The following is an 18,297-nucleotide window of genomic DNA, read 5'->3' as shown; positions in this document are numbered from 1 at the left end:
AGCTCTTGTCACAGAGACCTGTTACACAAACTAAACCAGTATAAGAGGCAGAGCAAACAATATTATCAAAACACTTATCAAAAATAGGCAACAATGCATAGAGATAAAAAAATATAGAAATGGCAACAGACTTGAAAATGTGTTCTCAGCATTCAAATAGGTAAAACATGGTGCACCCCAAGGTTTGGTATTGGGACCATTACTTTTTATTCTGTATGTAAATGACATGCCAGAAGCTGTAAATGACACAGTGATTATTTATGCTGATGACACATCTCTACTAATCACAAGTAAATCTACAAAGGACCTTGAAACCAGGACATGATTAGAGATGGATAGGTGAAACACACATTTTGTGGGTGCAACCTTTCCATAAATGGAAGCGAAACCGCTTGCATGGAATACAAGCAAATATCGGTCAAAGCAGATGATCTTGATATCAAGCTTGGGCACTCCAGCCTTTCAAAAGTTCATTGCAGTAAGTTTCTGGGATTCTCATGACATGGGAGACTCATAGATGAAATATGCTCAAAAATATACTTCTCATGAGGAAAAAAGTCACACTGTTGATCAGGACACTTTGTTAAAAATGTATTATGCTCTAATTTGTCCACATATCTCTTACTGTATACCTGTGTGTGGTAGTGCAGTTAATATACACAAAAACAGATTATTTAAACTCCAAAATAAAGTGATTAGGTGCATGGGAAACCTGTCGTCTAGACTGTCCTGCAGAAATAAATTCTAATAGCTGCAAATACTGACAGTGCACATACTCTCTCTGTACATACATGAAACAATTATGTACCTAAAAATAAAACTGTACAGCTTTGATCAACAAAAATTTACATAACCACAGTACTAGGTGTAAAGATAATCATCACATGTATTCAAATAGACTTAAGCTACATAGAAACTAAAATAGCTGGATGTGTGTTATACGAGAGTTGCCCAGAAAGTAATACACAGCATTTTTTCTCAGCTTAATTCAATGCTACGAATGTGAAATGTTATGTATTTATTATTTGAAGTCTCCTGAGGGATTGTGCCAAGTTTCACTTCTGACATAGAATAGCTGCAGAACAGTTTCAAAATGATGTCTGTAGATGATGTATGTTACAAGCAAAGTGCCATCCGTGAATTTATCACTGCAGAGAAGGAAAAACTGTGGGAATATTCACAGACACTTGTGCATGGTCCATGGAGCATCTGGTATCAGCATAACTACAATTAGTCACTGGGCATGGAGGGTGAGGTCATCAGAAAGCATTCAGCGGAGCTCCACAATTTGCAGCGGTTGGGAAGACCCTCCACTGTTATCATACCTGGCACGTAGCAGCGAGCTGATGTCATTCACCATTAAAGGCTGCAATTGGTGGAAGACATTTTGAGTATGATTAGGTTGTGATTTACACAGTGAGGCACTGACTCTGCCACCAGGGCAAGGATTGGTAGTGACAGTGTATACAAGCCCTTATTTCGTACTGGAGGAAGACCATAGAATAGAATGGAATGGAGATTATGTGGAAAAATAGTGTGTGTAGATAAAACACCATTGTTTTGTGTGTGTAATTATCATTATGTTCAGTAACGAATTGTTGGGGAAAGAAATGTGGTGCATTACTTTCTGGGCAATCCTCGTAAAACAAACAAGCATTATCAGGATCTTAAAAACATTGTCTGATTCCAAACAAAAACTAAAAGGTCATCTGGTCTCAGCTTGTTGCAATGTAAAGGAGTTCTTAGATAAAAGTGCAACAGTGTAAAGGAGTATCTTATATGTAAGTGATCAAATTCTTGAAGAGTTTCTTCTGGAAACTCCACATAAAGAATGTAAAGACACTGTTCTGTCACTCTATGTAAGCACAATCGTGTATATTCTTCTTAATGCTCTGATATGTGTAATTTTATATCTATGGTGTAAAATCTTAATGTTAGAAAAATTGTATATATCCATGCTTTTAACAGGTTACAACACACTTTGTAATACACTCATGTATATTGTAGTGGCAACGTCTGCCACCAAATGTAACAGCAATACCAAATGTAGTGGGAAGGGGTAGAAGGCACCACATTAAGACTTGTCCAAGCTTTATCAGTGATTTAGTGTTTCCAACTACAGTGTCATGTTCCCCTCGGTCTGTGTCACCAGGTCCCGCAATGCTGAGGACACAACTTCGCCGTCTGCGAAACGGCTTGGCACTGAATGGCTGTCTCAGCAACCCATGCATGCACTGTGTGTCAGCCTTGTATGCCAGCAGAATATTGGTTTTGTCAGGATGCCAGCAGTTGACTGAGCGGTCTGCATCCCTGCCACTTGTTGTGAGCCGCAGACGGCCAGCTGCGTGGTTCTCGCTGGTGTGGCTGAGACCGCGGTGACAACAAGTGCCAGTGATACAGAGTCCGAATCTGTGGCCCTCACCTTGGGTTGCCTCTGGCATGGTTGGAAGCCAGGATGCCTGCCCGTGGTAGCAAGCTGTGGAGTGGCCTACCACTGATTGACTATGGACCCTGTGTCGGCCTCAGAGGGACAAACCACCGGCCTGCAGCGGACTGGAATGCTGGCGCCCCATCTGTTTCTGTGTGTAGCTGGTGGTGTGACATGCCCTGCCATCCAGGAGAGCTGCCACACTTGAAGGAATCTTGTTAGAAACCCGCACCTACTTCTATGTAGCTATGCACCTCTGTTCTGTCATACGCACCGCACCGCTTCGCGTCACGTACTCGTAACTTGCTAGGTGGGCCAGTGGGCCCCTTCTGCCTGTGATTTGTGACATGCAGAATTGCTAAGTATACTCTCCCAGCACTTTGATGGCCCTGTGGCCTCCATTCTACATCACAACTACTGGTATGCATAACTCACTGCAATCCACCCCGTACCTGGCTGTAACTTGTGCTCAGGATATTGCACAAAACTAACTTTCCCTATCCTAAACAGTGGTGCCACTACCTTATTCCCCTCTTTGGAAAAACTTGCTCCCCAGGTCAACCCCTAACTAGCTCTTAATTTGTTTAGGTCAGCACCTATGGCATATTTCCTTACTATTAGAAAACTTAAATGTGGTCTAGTGCCCCTGAAAACCATTAAATGAAACAAAATGTAAAAATTCCGTACTGGACGACCCCTGCTTGATCAACCCCTTACCTAATCATCTCACATCCTCGGTATCCAATTGACTGGGACTTCAACTACCCTTGGTACCCTTTTGGAATTAGCTCTCTGTCTGATCAGAAAGAAAACAACTCATAACAAAGTTACGGCTGCAAAGGCACTTGGCACAGAGGTGCTCGAAATGATCATTATTTGCTGTTGCTTTTCCCTATACTGAAGAACATGTTGCACAAGCTGTTGGGCTGATATGTGCTGCTCTTGCTCTAAAATGAACTGGTTTATGGATCGCAACAGACCTGGCTCCATAGTTTGATTTAACAAGGTCAGATTCTGCTTTGGCAAAAACTCTACAGTGGTTTCTGGCCAGTACAGCTGTAGCTGCATAACATTCAACTGTGTGACTGCTGAAATTGAATCTGGCAGGTGGAAGGTTGGTCCTATTATGTTACATGCAGTTCCGTTGATTAAAATTGCACTCCCCTCAAGCTCTATACATTTTGCTTCTGCAAATACTCCAGATTCAAAACAGCTTGCTTCAACTTTCTGGATCACAAAGCATATGGTACTTCATACTGTACTCTATCTTCCTGGTTTTTTCTGTGCTTAGCACCTCTCTTCACACTCTCTTTCATCATCTTTCCTTCCTGTGACACATCTGGGATCACATCTGGGCAAACCCTTAAATGGCCATAACTGCCCAATGTGTACTGTCATTGTTCCAGTTGGCAGCTGAAGCTTAACATAAATGGGGGATGTGGTTTCAACAAGTTGGTATGGCCCTTGCTACCTCGTGAGGAACTTCTTCGTTTTGCATATAGGGGCTGGACAGCATTACCCACTGACACACTCTATACTACGTTAAACTCCCTTTATGTTCCACTGCATCTTCCTGCCTTTCCAAAGCCTTTGCATTTGCCTTTGATATTAGTTTCCAAACATCTCAAACTGTCCTTGCAAACTGACGTACTGATTCACCGATCCTTCCTTTCTGTAGCCTCACCAAATGAAATGGTGACGGCATTTTTCACCCATACACTACCTCATATGGAGACAAATCGGTATTTGATTGGACTTTTGCATTGTATGTGCATACAACATGCTTCAAATACTCGTCCAACTGATAAGAATCCACATAAACACTCAGCATATTCCTGATTGTTCTGTGTACCTGTTTTGTCCCTCCGTTGGCCTGTGGATGCAATGCCCTCGTCCTCCACTTCTTTACATTCAACAATTTACACAGTTCCTTCATTAAATCTGACATGAAGTTGATACCTTGGACAGTAATTGTCTCCGGTACACCAGACTTCAAAATCCAATTGTTTACTAACGCTTTGGCGACAACTGCTGCCTGTTGATTTGGTATAGTCACCATCTCCACATACCTCAGAAAATGGTCTATTATTGTCAGAATGAATCTGTTCCCTGATGGTGTTCACCTGAAAGATCCTAAGACATCAATCCCCAGCATAGAGAATGGACATGTCACTTCTGGCAATCGCTGTAGTTGTATCTGTTTCCAGCTCAAATCTGCTCTCTGCGCACATGGTATACAATTCTTGATATACTGATCCACATCTACTTTTCTACCTCTCCACCACTTTCCTATTCGTTGCTCTACGCTCTCCATGACCAGATAACACGTGATCATGTGCTTCCTTTAAAACCTCATTCTCAACTCCACTTGAACTACTACCCTTGGCCCTAACTTTGTTTCCCTGCACAGAAGACCATTGTACACATTAAACTGTGGCTATGTTCAGTATAATTTACAATCATTGTCCGCGTCCTGTAATTCTTGCCTTACTGCTAGGTCATAACCTATGACTTCTATTTTTGCCATGCCCTTCTGTAACAATCGCATCAACAGCTGTGCTACATCTGTAAATCCCTTCACAAACTTTCGATAGAAATTGCAGAATCCGATGACTGACTGCACTTCCTTAACTGTTTTCGGTTCCAGAAAATCCCTTTCAGCTTGTACCAACTTCGGGTCTGTTCACGCTCCATCCTTACTGATAATGACTCAAATATTTTTCTTCTTCTAATGCAAAATGACACTTCCCCAGGCTCAATGTCCAACGAGCTTCTCTTAACCTCATAATGGTTTCCCTTAACCACTGTCTATGTTGCTCCATACTATTTGAAAACACTATGTCACCCAAATAGACCAGAAACTGCCGTGGTTTCAAACCCCCTCAAGACGCTGTCTAGCAACCTCTGAAACAATGGCAGAGGGTTTTTCAAATCAAATGGCATTCTAATTTACTGGTAATGGCCTCCAGGAGTAGAGAAAGCAGTTTTTGGACGATCCTCTGGAGCCACATGTAACTGATGACAACCACTTGTAAAATCCATCGTAGGAAAGTACTGGCAATGTCCTAAGTGATCCAAAGTCTCTGATATGTTTGGAACGGGGTATACGTCCATTACTGTCTCATTATTGAGGTATCAGTAGTCACAACAGAATCTGTATTTCTTGGTTCCATCCATAGATTTTTAGGCACAGTAACTATCACTATGCTCTATAATACTGTTCGCAAGCTGCTGATCAATGAGATCCTCCACAATTGGATGCAAATACCTTGGTATTCTGTATGGTTTATGGTAAACAGGTGCTTCATTCCCTGTTGGTATCCTATGTTGAACTAATGAACTTGCTGGCAACGGCCTTTGTGGAAGAAACAAATCCTTAAATTCCCACAATAATTCTTCCATATGCTCTCTTTCTCCTCCTCTCAAATGCTTAAGTTTGTCATGCAATGCAGTTCTTTTGGCAGTTAGTGGTTTATCGCTCTCGAAAAGCACATCCAAATTTGCTACTACTTCCTTGAATTCGCTTCTACAGCGCTAAAATTATTCATGTTCATGGGAACTACTCACCCGTCGTTTCCCTCCTGTACGCGTACAACGCTATGTTTCATGAAAGAAGGCAGTGAACCCAAAACTTCATTATCATCCTATGGTTCAATAACACATACTGTACTCACAGGCAGATTTGACTCCGCACTTACCAAAGCAACTTCCCCGTGCCACTAGACACATGCACATGAGAATTAAGCCTTAATGCTAATGTACGTGGTTAAATTGGTTTGTCCATTACGTTGAACACCCCTTGTGACTGCTCTGCACTGACAACAGTTTCCCCTAGCTGAAATAACATTCCACCAAGTTCCACAGTTCATTGTCCAAGATCAATTTTAGAATGATATTAATGCAAGAAATCTACTCCTAGGATCATGTCGTAGCCCTCTCTTACCCATGGTACTACTTCCATGCATGCATTAAATCAGACTTTCTCTATTCAAAAGTCAACTGTCACCAACCCCAAAGGTGTGACCTCTTTATCCCCCACTCCACGCAACCTATAACTTGATGGGTCTAACTTCCCTCATCCCATTATTTTCCTCGTAGCCACTGACATTTGAGCCCCTGTGTCCAACAAAATCTTAAACTTTTTAGTTCCTATGGATCCAACCACTGAACATCACCTCTGCATATGTATTCATAGCATTGAAATTAAATGGATAGCATTGAAATTAAATGGGAGTTCACTTAGGTGGGTCTTGTCTATCTCTACTACTGGCATTCTTCGGATCGGAGCGTGGAATGTCAGATCCCTTAATCGGGCAGGTAGATTAGAAAATTTAAAAAGAGAAATGGATAGGTTAAAGTTAGATATAGTGGGAATTAGTGAAGTTCGGTGGCAGGAGGAACAAGACTTCTGGTCAGGTGACTACGGGTTATAAACACAAAATCAAATAGGGGTACTGCAGGAGTAGGTTTAATAATGAATAGGAAAATAGGAATGCGGGTAAGCTACTACAAACAGCATAGTGAAGGCATTATTGTGGCCAAGATATACGAAGCCCACACCTACTACCGTAGTACAAGTTTATATGCCAACTAGCTCTGCAGATGATGAAGAAATTGAAGAAATGTATGAGGAAATAAAAGAAATTATTCAGATAGTGAAAGGAGACGAAAATTTAATACTCATGGGTGACTGGAATTCAAGTGTAGGAAAAGGGAGAGAAGGAAACATACACTCCTGGAAATGGAAAAAAGAACACATTGTCACCGGTGTGTCAGACCCACCATACTTGCTCCGGACACTGCGAGAGGACTGTACAAGCAATGATCACACGCACGGCACAGCGGACACACCAGGAACCACGGTGTTGGCCGTTGAATGGCGCTAGCTGCGCAGCATTTGTGCACTGCCGCCGTCAGTGTCAGCCAGTTTGCCGTGGCATACAGAGCTCCATCGCAGTCTTTAACACTGGTAGCATGCCGCTACAGCGTGGACGTGAACCGTATGTGCAGTTGACGGACTTTGAGCGAGGGCGTATAGTGGGCATGCGGGAGGCCAGGTGGACGTACCGCTGAATTGCTCAACATGTGGGGCGTGAGGTGTCCACAGTACATCGATGTTGTCGCCAGTGGTCGGCGGAAGGTGCACGTGCCCGTCGACCTGGGACCGGACTGCAGCGACGCACGGATGCACGCCAAGACCGTAGGATCCTACGCAGTGCCGTAGGGGACCGCACCGCCACTGTTGCTCCTGGGGTATCGGTGAGGACCATTCGAATCCATCTCCATGAAGCTGGGCTACGGTCCCGCACACCGTTAGGCCGTCTTCCGCTCAAGTCCCAACATCGTGCAGCCAGCCTCCAGTGGTGTCGCGACAGGCATGAATGGAGGGACGAATGGAGACGTGTCGTCTTCAGCGATGAGAGTCGCTTCTGCCTTGGTGCCAATGATGGTCGTATGCGTGTTTGGCGCCGTGCAGGTGAGCACCACAATCAGGACTGCATACGACCGAGGCACACAGGGCCAACACCCGGCATCATGGTGTGGGGAGCGATCTCCTACACTGGCCGTACACCTCTGGTGATCGTCGAGGGGACACTGAATAGTGCACAGTACATCCAAACCGTCATCGAACCCATCGTTCTACCATTCCTAGACCGGCAAGGGAACTTGCTGTTCCAACAGGACAGTGCACGTGCGCATGTATCCCGTGCCACCCAACGTGCTCTAGAAGGTGTAAGTCAGCTACCCTGGCCAGCAAGATCTCCGGATTTGTCCCCCATTGAGCATGTTTGGGACTGGATGAAGCGTCGTCTCACGCGGTCTGCACGTCCAGCACGAACGCTGGTCCAACTGAGGCGCCAGGTGGAAATGGCATGGTAAGCCGTTCCACAGGACTACATCCAGCATCTCTACGATCATCTCCATGGGAGAATAGCAGCGTGCATTGGTGCGAAAGGTGGATATACACTGTACTAGTGCCGACATTGTGCATGCTCTGTTGCCTGTGTCTATGTGCCTGTGGTTCTGTCAGTGTGATCATGTGATGTATCTGACCCCAGGAATGTGTCAATAAAGTTTCCCCTTCCTGGGACAATGAATTCACGGTGTTCTTATTTCAATTTCCAGGAGTGTAGTAGGTGAGTATGGATTGGGGCTAAGAAATGAAAGAGGAAGCCGCCGGGTAGAATTTTGCACAGAGCATAACTTAATCATAGCTAAAACTTGGTTTAAGAACCATGAAAGAAGGTTGTACACATGGAGGAACCCTGGAGATACTAAAAGGTATCAGATAGATTATATAATGGTAAGACAGAGATTTAGGAACCAGGTTTTATATTGTAAGACATTTCCAGGGGCAGATGTGGGCTCTGACCACAATCGATTGGTTATGACCTGCAGAAACTGCAAAAAGGTAGGCATTTAATGAGATGGGACCTGGATAAACTGAAAGAACCAGTGGTTGTACAGAGTTTGAGGGACAGCATAAGGGAACAATTGACAGGAATGGGGGAAAGAAATACAGTAGAAGAAGAATGGGTAGCTTTGAGGGATGAAGTAGTGAAGGCAGCAGAGGATCAAGTAGGTAAAAAGACAAGGGCTAGTAGAAATCCTTGGGTAACAGAAGAAATATTGAATTTAATTGATGAAAGGAGAAAATACAAAAATGCAATAAATGAAGCAGGCAATAAGAAATAAAAAATTCTCAAAAAAGAGATCGACAGGAAGTGCAAAATGGCTAAGCAGGGATGGCTAGAGGACAAATGTAAGGATGTAGAGGCTTATCTCACTAGGGGTAAGATAGATACTGCCTACAGAAAAATTAAAGAGACCTTTGGAGAAAAGAGAACGACTTGCATGAATATCAAGAGTGGAAACCCAGTTATAACCAAAGAAGGGAAAGCAGAAAGGTGGAAGGAGTATATAGAGGGTCTTTACAGGGGCAATGTTCTTGAGGACAATATTTTGGAAATGGAAGAGGATGAAGATGAAATGGGAGATATGATACTGCGTGAAGAGTTTGACAGAGCACTGAAAGACCTGACTCGAAACAAGGCACTGGGAGTAGACAACATTCCATTGGAACTACTGACGGCCTTGGGAGAGCCAGTCCTGACAAAACTCTACCATCTGGTGAGCAAGATGTATGAGACAGGCGAAATACCCTCAGACTTCAAGAAGAATATAATAATTCCAATCCCAAAGAAAGCAGGTGTTGACAGATGTGAAAATTACCGAACTATCAGTTTAATAAGCCACAGCCGCAAAATACTAACATGAATTCTTTACAGATGAATAGAAAAATTAGTAGAAGCCGAACTCTGGGAAGATCAGTTTGGATTCCGTAGAAATACTGGAACGTGTGAGGCAATACTGACCTTACGACTTATCTTAGAAGAAAGATTAAGGAAAGGCAAACCTATGTTTCTAGCATTTGTAGACTTAGAGAAAGCTTTTGACAATGTTGACTGGAATACTCTCTTTCAAGTTCTAAAGGTGGCAGGGGTAAAATACAGGGAGCGAAAGGCTATTTACATTTTGTACAGAAACCAGATGGCAGTTATAAGAGTCGAGGGACATGAAAGAGAAGCAGTGGTTGGGAAGGGAGTAAGACAGGGTTGTAGCCTCTCCCCGATGTTATTGAATCTGTACATTGAGCAAGCAGTGAAGGAAACAAAAGAATAATCCGGAGTAGGTATTAAAATCTATGGAGAAGAAATAAAAACTTTGAGGTTCGCTGATGACATTGTAATTCTTTCAGAGACAGCAAAGGACTTGGAAGAGCAGTTGAATGGAAAGGACATTGTCTTGAAAGGAGGGCATAAGATGAACATCAACTAAAGCAAAACAAGGATAATGGAATGTAGTCAAATTATGTCAAGTGATGCTGAGAGAATTAGATTAGGAAATGAGACACTTAAAGTAGTAAAGGAGTTTTGCTATTTGGGGAGCAAAATAACTGATGATGGTCAAAGTAGAGAGGATATAAAATGTAGACTGGCAATGGAAAGGAAAGTGTTTCTGAAGAAGAGAAATTTGTTACCATTGACTACAGAGTTAAATGTCAGGAAGTCGTTTCTGAAAGTATTTGTATGCAGTGTAGCCATGTATGGAAGTGAAACGTGGACGATAAATAGTTTAGACAAGAAGAGAATAGAAGCTTTCGAAATGTGGTGCTACAGAAGAATGCTGAAGATTAGATGGGTAGATCACATAACGAATGAGGAGGTATTGAATAGGATTGGGGAGAAGAGGAGTTTGTGGCACAACTTGACCAGAAGCAGGGATCGGTTGGTAGGACATGTTCTGAGGCATCAAGGGATCACCAGTTTAGTATTGGAGGGCAGTGTGGAGGGTAAAAATCGTAGAGGGAGACCAAGAGATGAATACACTGAGCAGATTCAGAAGGATGTAGGTTGCAGTAGGTACTGGGAGATAAAGAAGCTTGCACAGGATAGAGTAGCATGGAGAGCTGCATCAAACCAGTTTCAGGACTGAAGATGACAACAACAACAACAACAACAACAACAACATCTCTTCTATCTCCACTTCTCCAACCTCCCCTTCCTTTATTCTTCAGTGACTAGGTACATTGCCTCTGCATGTGTCACATACAACCACACTTAAAACATTTCACATCCACTGTAAACACTGTTTGCCTCTCGCATACCCCCATTGCCATGTCTAGTTCCTCGCATTGAATTGCCAGCTGAATGGCCTAATACAAATCTTTTGGAGTGCCGTCACGCAGTTTCCACGACATACATACTGGTAACCCTCTAAAAAATTCATCAAGTGCCCTTTGCTCAGCCTACTATTTGCTTCATTGCGCGGACCCAGCTCGTAAGTATACTCATTAGTTTTACTTATCCTGTCCGCAAACTTCTCCACTCTCTCCCACTGTCTCTTTGACATTTTACTTAACCTCTCTCTAAAGTATTGAGTGCTATTCTGTTGGCTCTTTTTTTTTTATTATTCATTATTATAGCCCTTCCTTTAACTTCTTAAACTGTCCTGCCTTCCTTAGGGCCTCAGAACACACCTTACATATGTTTTGCTTCACCAGTTAATCTAATCTTGGCTATATGTAACAACTGCTCATCAGACCGAACATTCATCACTGCTGAAGCCTCCAAGCCCACCACAAATGAACGCGCATCCTCAGATGCCTTGCCAGAAAACGGAATAATCTTTCTCGCAGCAGCTGGATCAATCTCTTGCACCCTAGGCAACGACTCCATATCAGATGCGGTTTCCCACTAGCTTCTAGATATTAATTCATTTCTCAACTGCGTATTGTCTGCTGTCAATTGTGCTACTTCTTCCAACAAAATCCGTACCACTTCTGGTTCAGATGTACCTCGCATCCCTGACTCTGCCATTGTGTTGCTTTTGTTCCCAGTTAGTCCTGAAACAAAGCATTTAAGTACAAGAATAACCCAACTCCCTACACCTCAGTATCATCATACTTGGTAACATCATACTCAAACCAATACAAAGGTAATTAAATGCCACAAAAAAATAAAGCTCACTGCCCTAAATACACTAACACTTATTCTGACAAAAAAAATAGTAATATGCCTACGCAAAACATCTAAAATTGCCTGCCATGAGCCATACTCAAAAACAGAAAAAGGCAAGGAAATGTCCAATACTCAAAAGTAAACTGGTCAAAACTCACCACATCTTGTGAATGTAATGCAGGCATTGGGGTTGAACATTGTACGGGACAGACAATGTCTGCTATTCTGTCACTAAATATAGTGGCAACTTGTGCCACAAATGTAACAGCAACACTAAATATAGTGTGAAGAGGTAGAAGGCACCATATTAAGACTCGTCCGAGGTTTCCAAGTGCTTTGTTTCCAACTAGTGTGCCGCATTCCCTTCGGTCTGCGTCACCAGGTCCTGCAATGGTGAGGACACGACTTCACAGTGTGTGTCGGCTTTGTGTGCCAGTGGAGTAGCGGCATCGTCAGGATGGCAGCAATCGACTCGGCAGTCTGCGTCTCTGCCGACTCGGCATCGTCGCTGGCATGGCTGAGATCACGACAAGCGCCCACAACCTGGCCTCAGCATGCCTCCGGTGTGTGTTGGAAACCAGGACATCTGCCCATGTTTGCGAGCCATGTAGTGTCCTGCCACTGGCTGGCTACAGACCCCGCATCAACCTCTGATGGTTGAACCAGCGACCCACCTTGGACTGGAATGCTGGTGCCCCCATCTATTGCTGGGTGTAGCTGGTGTGGTGACATGCCCTGCCATCCAGGAGAGCTGCCACACTTGAATGAATCCTGTTAGAAACCCGCATCTATTTGTAAGTGGCTGTGTGCCTTTGTTTTGCCATATGCACCCATTTGCATCACATACTCATAACACACTAGGTTGGCCAATGGGCCCCTTCTGCCTGTGATTTGCGACATGCAAAACCACTATGTATACTCTTTCAGCAATTTGACAGCCCTGTGGCCTCTATCCTACTTTGCAAATGTTGGTATGTGTAACTCAGTGCAATCTGGCCCACACCTGGCTGTAACTTGTGCTCAGAATATTGCATAAAACTAACTTTCCCTATCCTAAACAGTGGTGCTACTAAAATACGTTGATGTATCCAATATTTCTACCAAAAGTGATCCAAGGATAAAAAATAAGTAAATAAATAACTAATGGGATAGCCATGTACAGTTTATTTCTACTTTGGGCTAGATACTTTGTCAGCCTGCTTGTCACCATGTATCTGCCCCTAAAATTTGCAAACCAGTGAGTTGCTAAATTTCAACACTTTGCTTTCACATTTTGTCATTGCTGCCACTACTTTCCCTACTCATTGACAATAAATTTAACGAGGTTCACAGAAAGCTGTAGCAGCTACTCACAAATGCAGTATCTGTGATCATTTTCTGTGCTTGCACTGTGGAGGTAATAATGTGAACTGGAAAGTGGCTGTACGTAATTTTGTCACCTGGGCCTAGGGTTTGCCTTGTCTAGTAGTAATAAATTCCTCATCCACCCCCAAAGAATAGAAATATAACTTAGTGATGTTATATGTATCAGTTTTAATCTTTTTAATAACCATAACAACTTAATGTGGACAGTCATAAAAATTAGCCTTTCCAAAAACTGTGTTGAATTGAAATACTCTTGTGGTTATAAAAGTTTGCTGTGCACCCTGAAAAATTAAAAACTAATTTAAAGCTTTTCTTTCAATCATAGTTCAGTTGAAAAAGAAAACAGAATGCAAGACTGAGGAAGCTGTTGCACCCAAAGAATGCCATGATTATTCTGCGTGAACTGAAACCTGGAATAAACTTTACATTTCAGGATCATACAAATGCTGTAACACAAACTAGGTTTGTTGTTAGTGCTGAGGTTAGTGTTTACTTTTTATATATCCAATTCCAACATACTTGAGTTACACTTTTTTAATTAAATACAGTGCAGCTATAAGATTATGTATGTGCTAACAATAATGTGGTTTATTTTGTACGGTGGTTTTTTGATTTGTACGTACAACAGATGTGAATGGAAAAATTTTCAGCTTAGGAGGAAGAAAATTGAACAAGAAGCAAAAGTTAATAGTATAAAACGAAAATTAACTGAATAAGTCAAACCTTTGGTATAATGTTGCAGTACTGTGAGAAAACTAATATTGTAATGCTTAAAATTACAAAAAAACTACACCTGTGTCTTACATAAACCAAAATGGATCATCTTGGTTGTTGTTTAAGTGTGTACCAGTAGTGTCCTAGATATTAATATGAAACTAATAGAACTTCTTTATATGGTTCTGACAAGAATCACCAGCTAGCTATTAATGTCTTTGTGAAGCAGGTAATGCTGTTGACCTACTTTATCAGTGAAGTGCAACTGCAATTTGCAGTTCAGTTAATAAAATAGTACATAGGTATACTGCCACTTGCTGCTGTCCAAAGGACACAATATTTTGATGACTGAGCCTGATGACAGTTACATGGTAAACTGCTGAAATGTCGTGTCCTTTGGACACCAACAACTGGCAAAACAACTGTGGGTTGTTTCGTTACAAATATTCTATGAGCAACTGAAGAATGCCAGTTCAGTTAGTTGTACTATTCAGATTAGTTTGTTTCATTTAACCTGCTGTTAACTTCTACTATCATTAAAAGACACTTAGAAAAAATAGCAATTAAAATTGTGCCATTTCCGTAATGTTGGACTGTCCACAGTATAATGCAATATATATTCATTAATATGCAGGATGATTATAATTAAAGTTAAAATTTCAAACCACTGTAGAAATAACACCATTTCTCAGAATGACGTCAAATTGCAACAGAATATTATTCGAGAAGGGGGAAAGTGTATGCCAGAAGAAAAATAAATAATTACAAAATGTAGCAATAGGTGGCGCTGTAAGCGTTATAATTTAATAGTGGTTGACTACAAATGACAAATGATTTGTACAACAATGCCTAAGGTGTATGTTTGACATGAAACTAACTTTACTATTCAGTGTGCATGGGTGTACAGGTGTGATACTGTTAGTTATGTAAGCCCATCAACCACCCCAAGGTCACATCATATTGGATGGGAAAAACTGGTTTTTAATTGTCCTGAGGCCAAAAACCACATAAAAAGCATCAATCAAAATCAGATTGGATTATTAATTTCAGAGCCATTGGCGCAAAACATGCTCAATATGCTGTCCACCGTTTTTCTGCAACAAGTTGAAATCAAGAAACAGTATGTTCCACAACTGATCAAAGTGTTTCTGGGGTCACATTCAGAATGTTGCACAATGCATGCCTTCAATGCAGCTAAGTATGCAATCAGAACACTGAACACAACATCTTTCAGATAGCCCCAGAGCCAGAAGTCACATGGATTAAGATCAGGTGATCGGGACAGACAGGCTGTGGGGAAATGGTGGCTGATAATTCTAGCATTTCCGAAATGGCACTTCAGCAGTTGCTTCATTGGATTTGGAATGTGCAGAGTTGTGCCGTCTTGCATAAAAATGATCCCATCCACACACCAAGCTGTTGGAAAGCTGGAATGACATGGTTGTGCAAAACACACTCATAGTGCTTACCAGTTTCATTACAGGTAACAGAACTGGAAGCACCTGTCTCTTTGAAAAAACATGGCCCTATGATAAATGATGCCGTGAACCCGCACCACGCAGTGACCTTTTTGGGATGAAGTGGTACTGGTTCATTGGTGTGTGGATTTTCCCTTCCTCATATTCAACAATTATGAGTATTGATATATCCTGTCAGAGGGAAGTGGGCTTTCTCTGTCCACAAAATCTTCCATGGCCAATCATTGTCCACTTCCTTGCAAGCAAGACATTTTAAAGCAAAGGTCTTTCTTGCTGGCAGGTCAACAGGAAACAACTCATGCACATGCATAATTTTCAGTGGATAGCAAAGAAGGATGTTTCATAAGATTTTATGCACCATGCTCATAGGTATGTCCAGTGTTCAGGCAATTCTCCATGCACTACATGTTTGTACACCACTACTCACCTCCTCCTGAACTGCTGTGGCCACTGCTTCCACTGACGTTGAATCAGTTCATTTTCTCCCGCACACCAAAAGAACCAGTCTTTTTTAATTTCCGAATCATTTTCTCGAGATCCACAGCAGTCATAAGACTAATGTCTTTATTCAAACCCTTCAGTGTCCAGAACGTATGCACTGTGATGTGTGCAGTCATCATTCATGTAATACAGCTATACAAGCAGAGTGCGGTCCTGCATTGAGACAATCATTGCAAACTTCACAGACGTGAAAGGAAGCCGTGTATCCAGCATGTTTACAACAACTTCAATGGGTCGTGCACATAACAGGTGTTTTCATTTATGTATTCTGACACACACAGCATCGTCTACTGATCAATTTTCACACTATTTTTTTTTCTTCTGCCATAATTTTCCCCCGTCTCCGATAATATTCTGTTGAAATTTGACGTCATTCTGACCAGTGGTGTTATTTCTACAGCATTTTGAAAGTTTAACTTTAATTATAATCACCCTGTATATTACTCAGCCATGTGTGTCTAGCAGTATTCTAAAATTTATTTTGCAGGTGGATGGGAAGGTGTATGTAGGTGAAGGTTTATCCAAATCAATAGCTAAGCAAAATGCTGCTGAAAAAGCTCTAAAAGACTTACTCTTGGAAAGAATGTCTAATGCAGCAGTGACAACACAGAAACGGGATAATGCAGAGGTTGTTGAACCCATGCAGCAGGAATTAAACAATGCAGCTGGCAGTGGTGTTTCTGATGATGGAAGTATCGCTGAAAGTGCACAAGCATTGGGAAAGCCACCAATCCCAGAGGATGATGTGCCATGGGGAAGTGTGATTTCATTTGCCCTGTACAAGTTATTTGCTGAATGGCAGAGTCAAGGTACACATCTACCTCTTCCTTTTTGTAAACAGAAACCAGTTTTGCCACCTCCAGCAAGGGTGGATGCAGTGGCCACAGCTGGACAGGTATATTACACACAACACTACCTAGTACACAGTCCACTCCTTTCTTCCTTTTCAGCTTTATCATAGAAGTTTGCTGATCTGCTGTGAGTAATGAATTGCCAGACATTTTGTAAATCTGATGTTTGAAAAACATTTTCCAGTGCCTGTGTATAATTTTAATGTCAGTTACAGCCCCTGATTCTGGCAGCACATTCTCCCATGAAAAAAAATCCAGCAAACCCAACTGGTTGTCATCCTGTTCTCTTATTACATCATTTAAAACCAGGAATACAGTACACTGAAGCTAGGCTGGAACACATACATCCAGATGAGAGATTTACGATGTCAGTAACTGTTGATGGGAAGACTTACAGTGGTGTGGGTAAGTAATAGATTGTTGAAGTCTACATTCCTAAAATTTGATAAGATTTTATTGTTGACATAAAAATGGAAATTTAGTTGCTGAGTATTGATGTAATGTTTGTCCACAGGTAAAACCAAAAAGGAGGCAAAGAAAGCAGCAGCTATTGCATGTCTTGCTGGATCATTCAAGATATGCTACTAACTCATTCTGACAGTAAACAATACTGTTCGGACATAATGCATTTCTCACATACAATTTCTGATCTGTAGTAAAGACTTGGTTATATCTGTAGTAATATTGACTTTGAAACCTGTTGCCAACAATCACTGAAGTCTTAAGGCAGTATAATTAGCGGCTATTCACTTTCACTTCATCTATTAATGACAGTATACCATTGTTGGCCAGGGTATAAGTAAGTAATTTCTTGTCTGATAGTAAGAGATCACATATTATAACATTGTCTGCAATACATGAAAGATTTGTTTATGGTTTTCCTCAGTATTGCACATTCGTGTGTAGGCTGGTCTTTTACATGAAGTCTTCACTACTTATGACAAACCTTAAGCTATGTTCTTAACTGTAGATGAGCTACAGCTGTATTTCCTTTCTATGAATTAAAGTATATCCTGTGTATTAATGTGACTGCTGCATTATGTACATGAAATACCAAATGTATCTTCCAAACGAGAGATACAGAAACAAATTGTTATGTGCGATTAAATAATAAAATATCCTTGAACACTGCATGTTTGTTGATTTGCAAATGAACACATTTTTTTAGTGGGAAATCCATTGGATCAAGCCTCATATGGACTGCATTTAATATACCCACCCAGCTCACTTAAATATTTTACTTATTTGTATTTACCCCCACTACAAAATGTTCATTACATTACAGTTACATAGCCAGTGCATTGTTGTTTAAACTTTCCATAAGCCTCATTAATAGTTTACAGGCAAACCTTACATACTGATACAATATTTTACTATTGTACACCTGCAAGCAGTAAAAACCTAACCACAGAGTTCAAATTTCTTGTAGAATAGAAAGG

General features: G+C 41.6%; 1 protein-coding gene and 1 long non-coding RNA gene across 2 annotated transcripts in view; both read left to right on the top strand.

The window, feature by feature from the left end:
- The window catches only part of LOC126292653 (interleukin enhancer-binding factor 3-like), a 92,001-nt gene extending 74,925 nt beyond the window's left edge, over window positions 1-17,076 (top strand). Inside the window, exons 3-4 of the mRNA XM_049986257.1 lie at window positions 13,654-13,795; window positions 16,495-17,076. Coding sequence (XP_049842214.1) covers window positions 13,654-13,795; window positions 16,495-16,968 — 616 coding nt within the window. The 3' untranslated portion in view covers window positions 16,969-17,076. The remainder of the gene's footprint in view (window positions 1-13,653; window positions 13,796-16,494) is intronic.
- Window positions 17,077-17,080: 4 nt separating this feature from the next.
- On the top strand, window positions 17,081-17,989 carry LOC126316061 (uncharacterized). The gene is made up of 2 exons (XR_007556086.1): window positions 17,081-17,263; window positions 17,373-17,989. It is a non-coding gene; the product is annotated as an uncharacterized LOC126316061 (long non-coding RNA).
- The last annotated feature ends 308 nt before the right edge of the window (window positions 17,990-18,297 follow it).

The sequence above is a fragment of the Schistocerca gregaria genome, chromosome 1, assembly GCF_023897955.1.
Source record: "Schistocerca gregaria isolate iqSchGreg1 chromosome 1, iqSchGreg1.2, whole genome shotgun sequence".
NCBI classification, from domain to species: Eukaryota; Metazoa; Arthropoda; class Insecta; order Orthoptera; family Acrididae; genus Schistocerca; species Schistocerca gregaria.
Note: the sequence above shows the minus strand (reverse complement) of the source record. Positions and strands in the feature narration are given on the sequence as shown.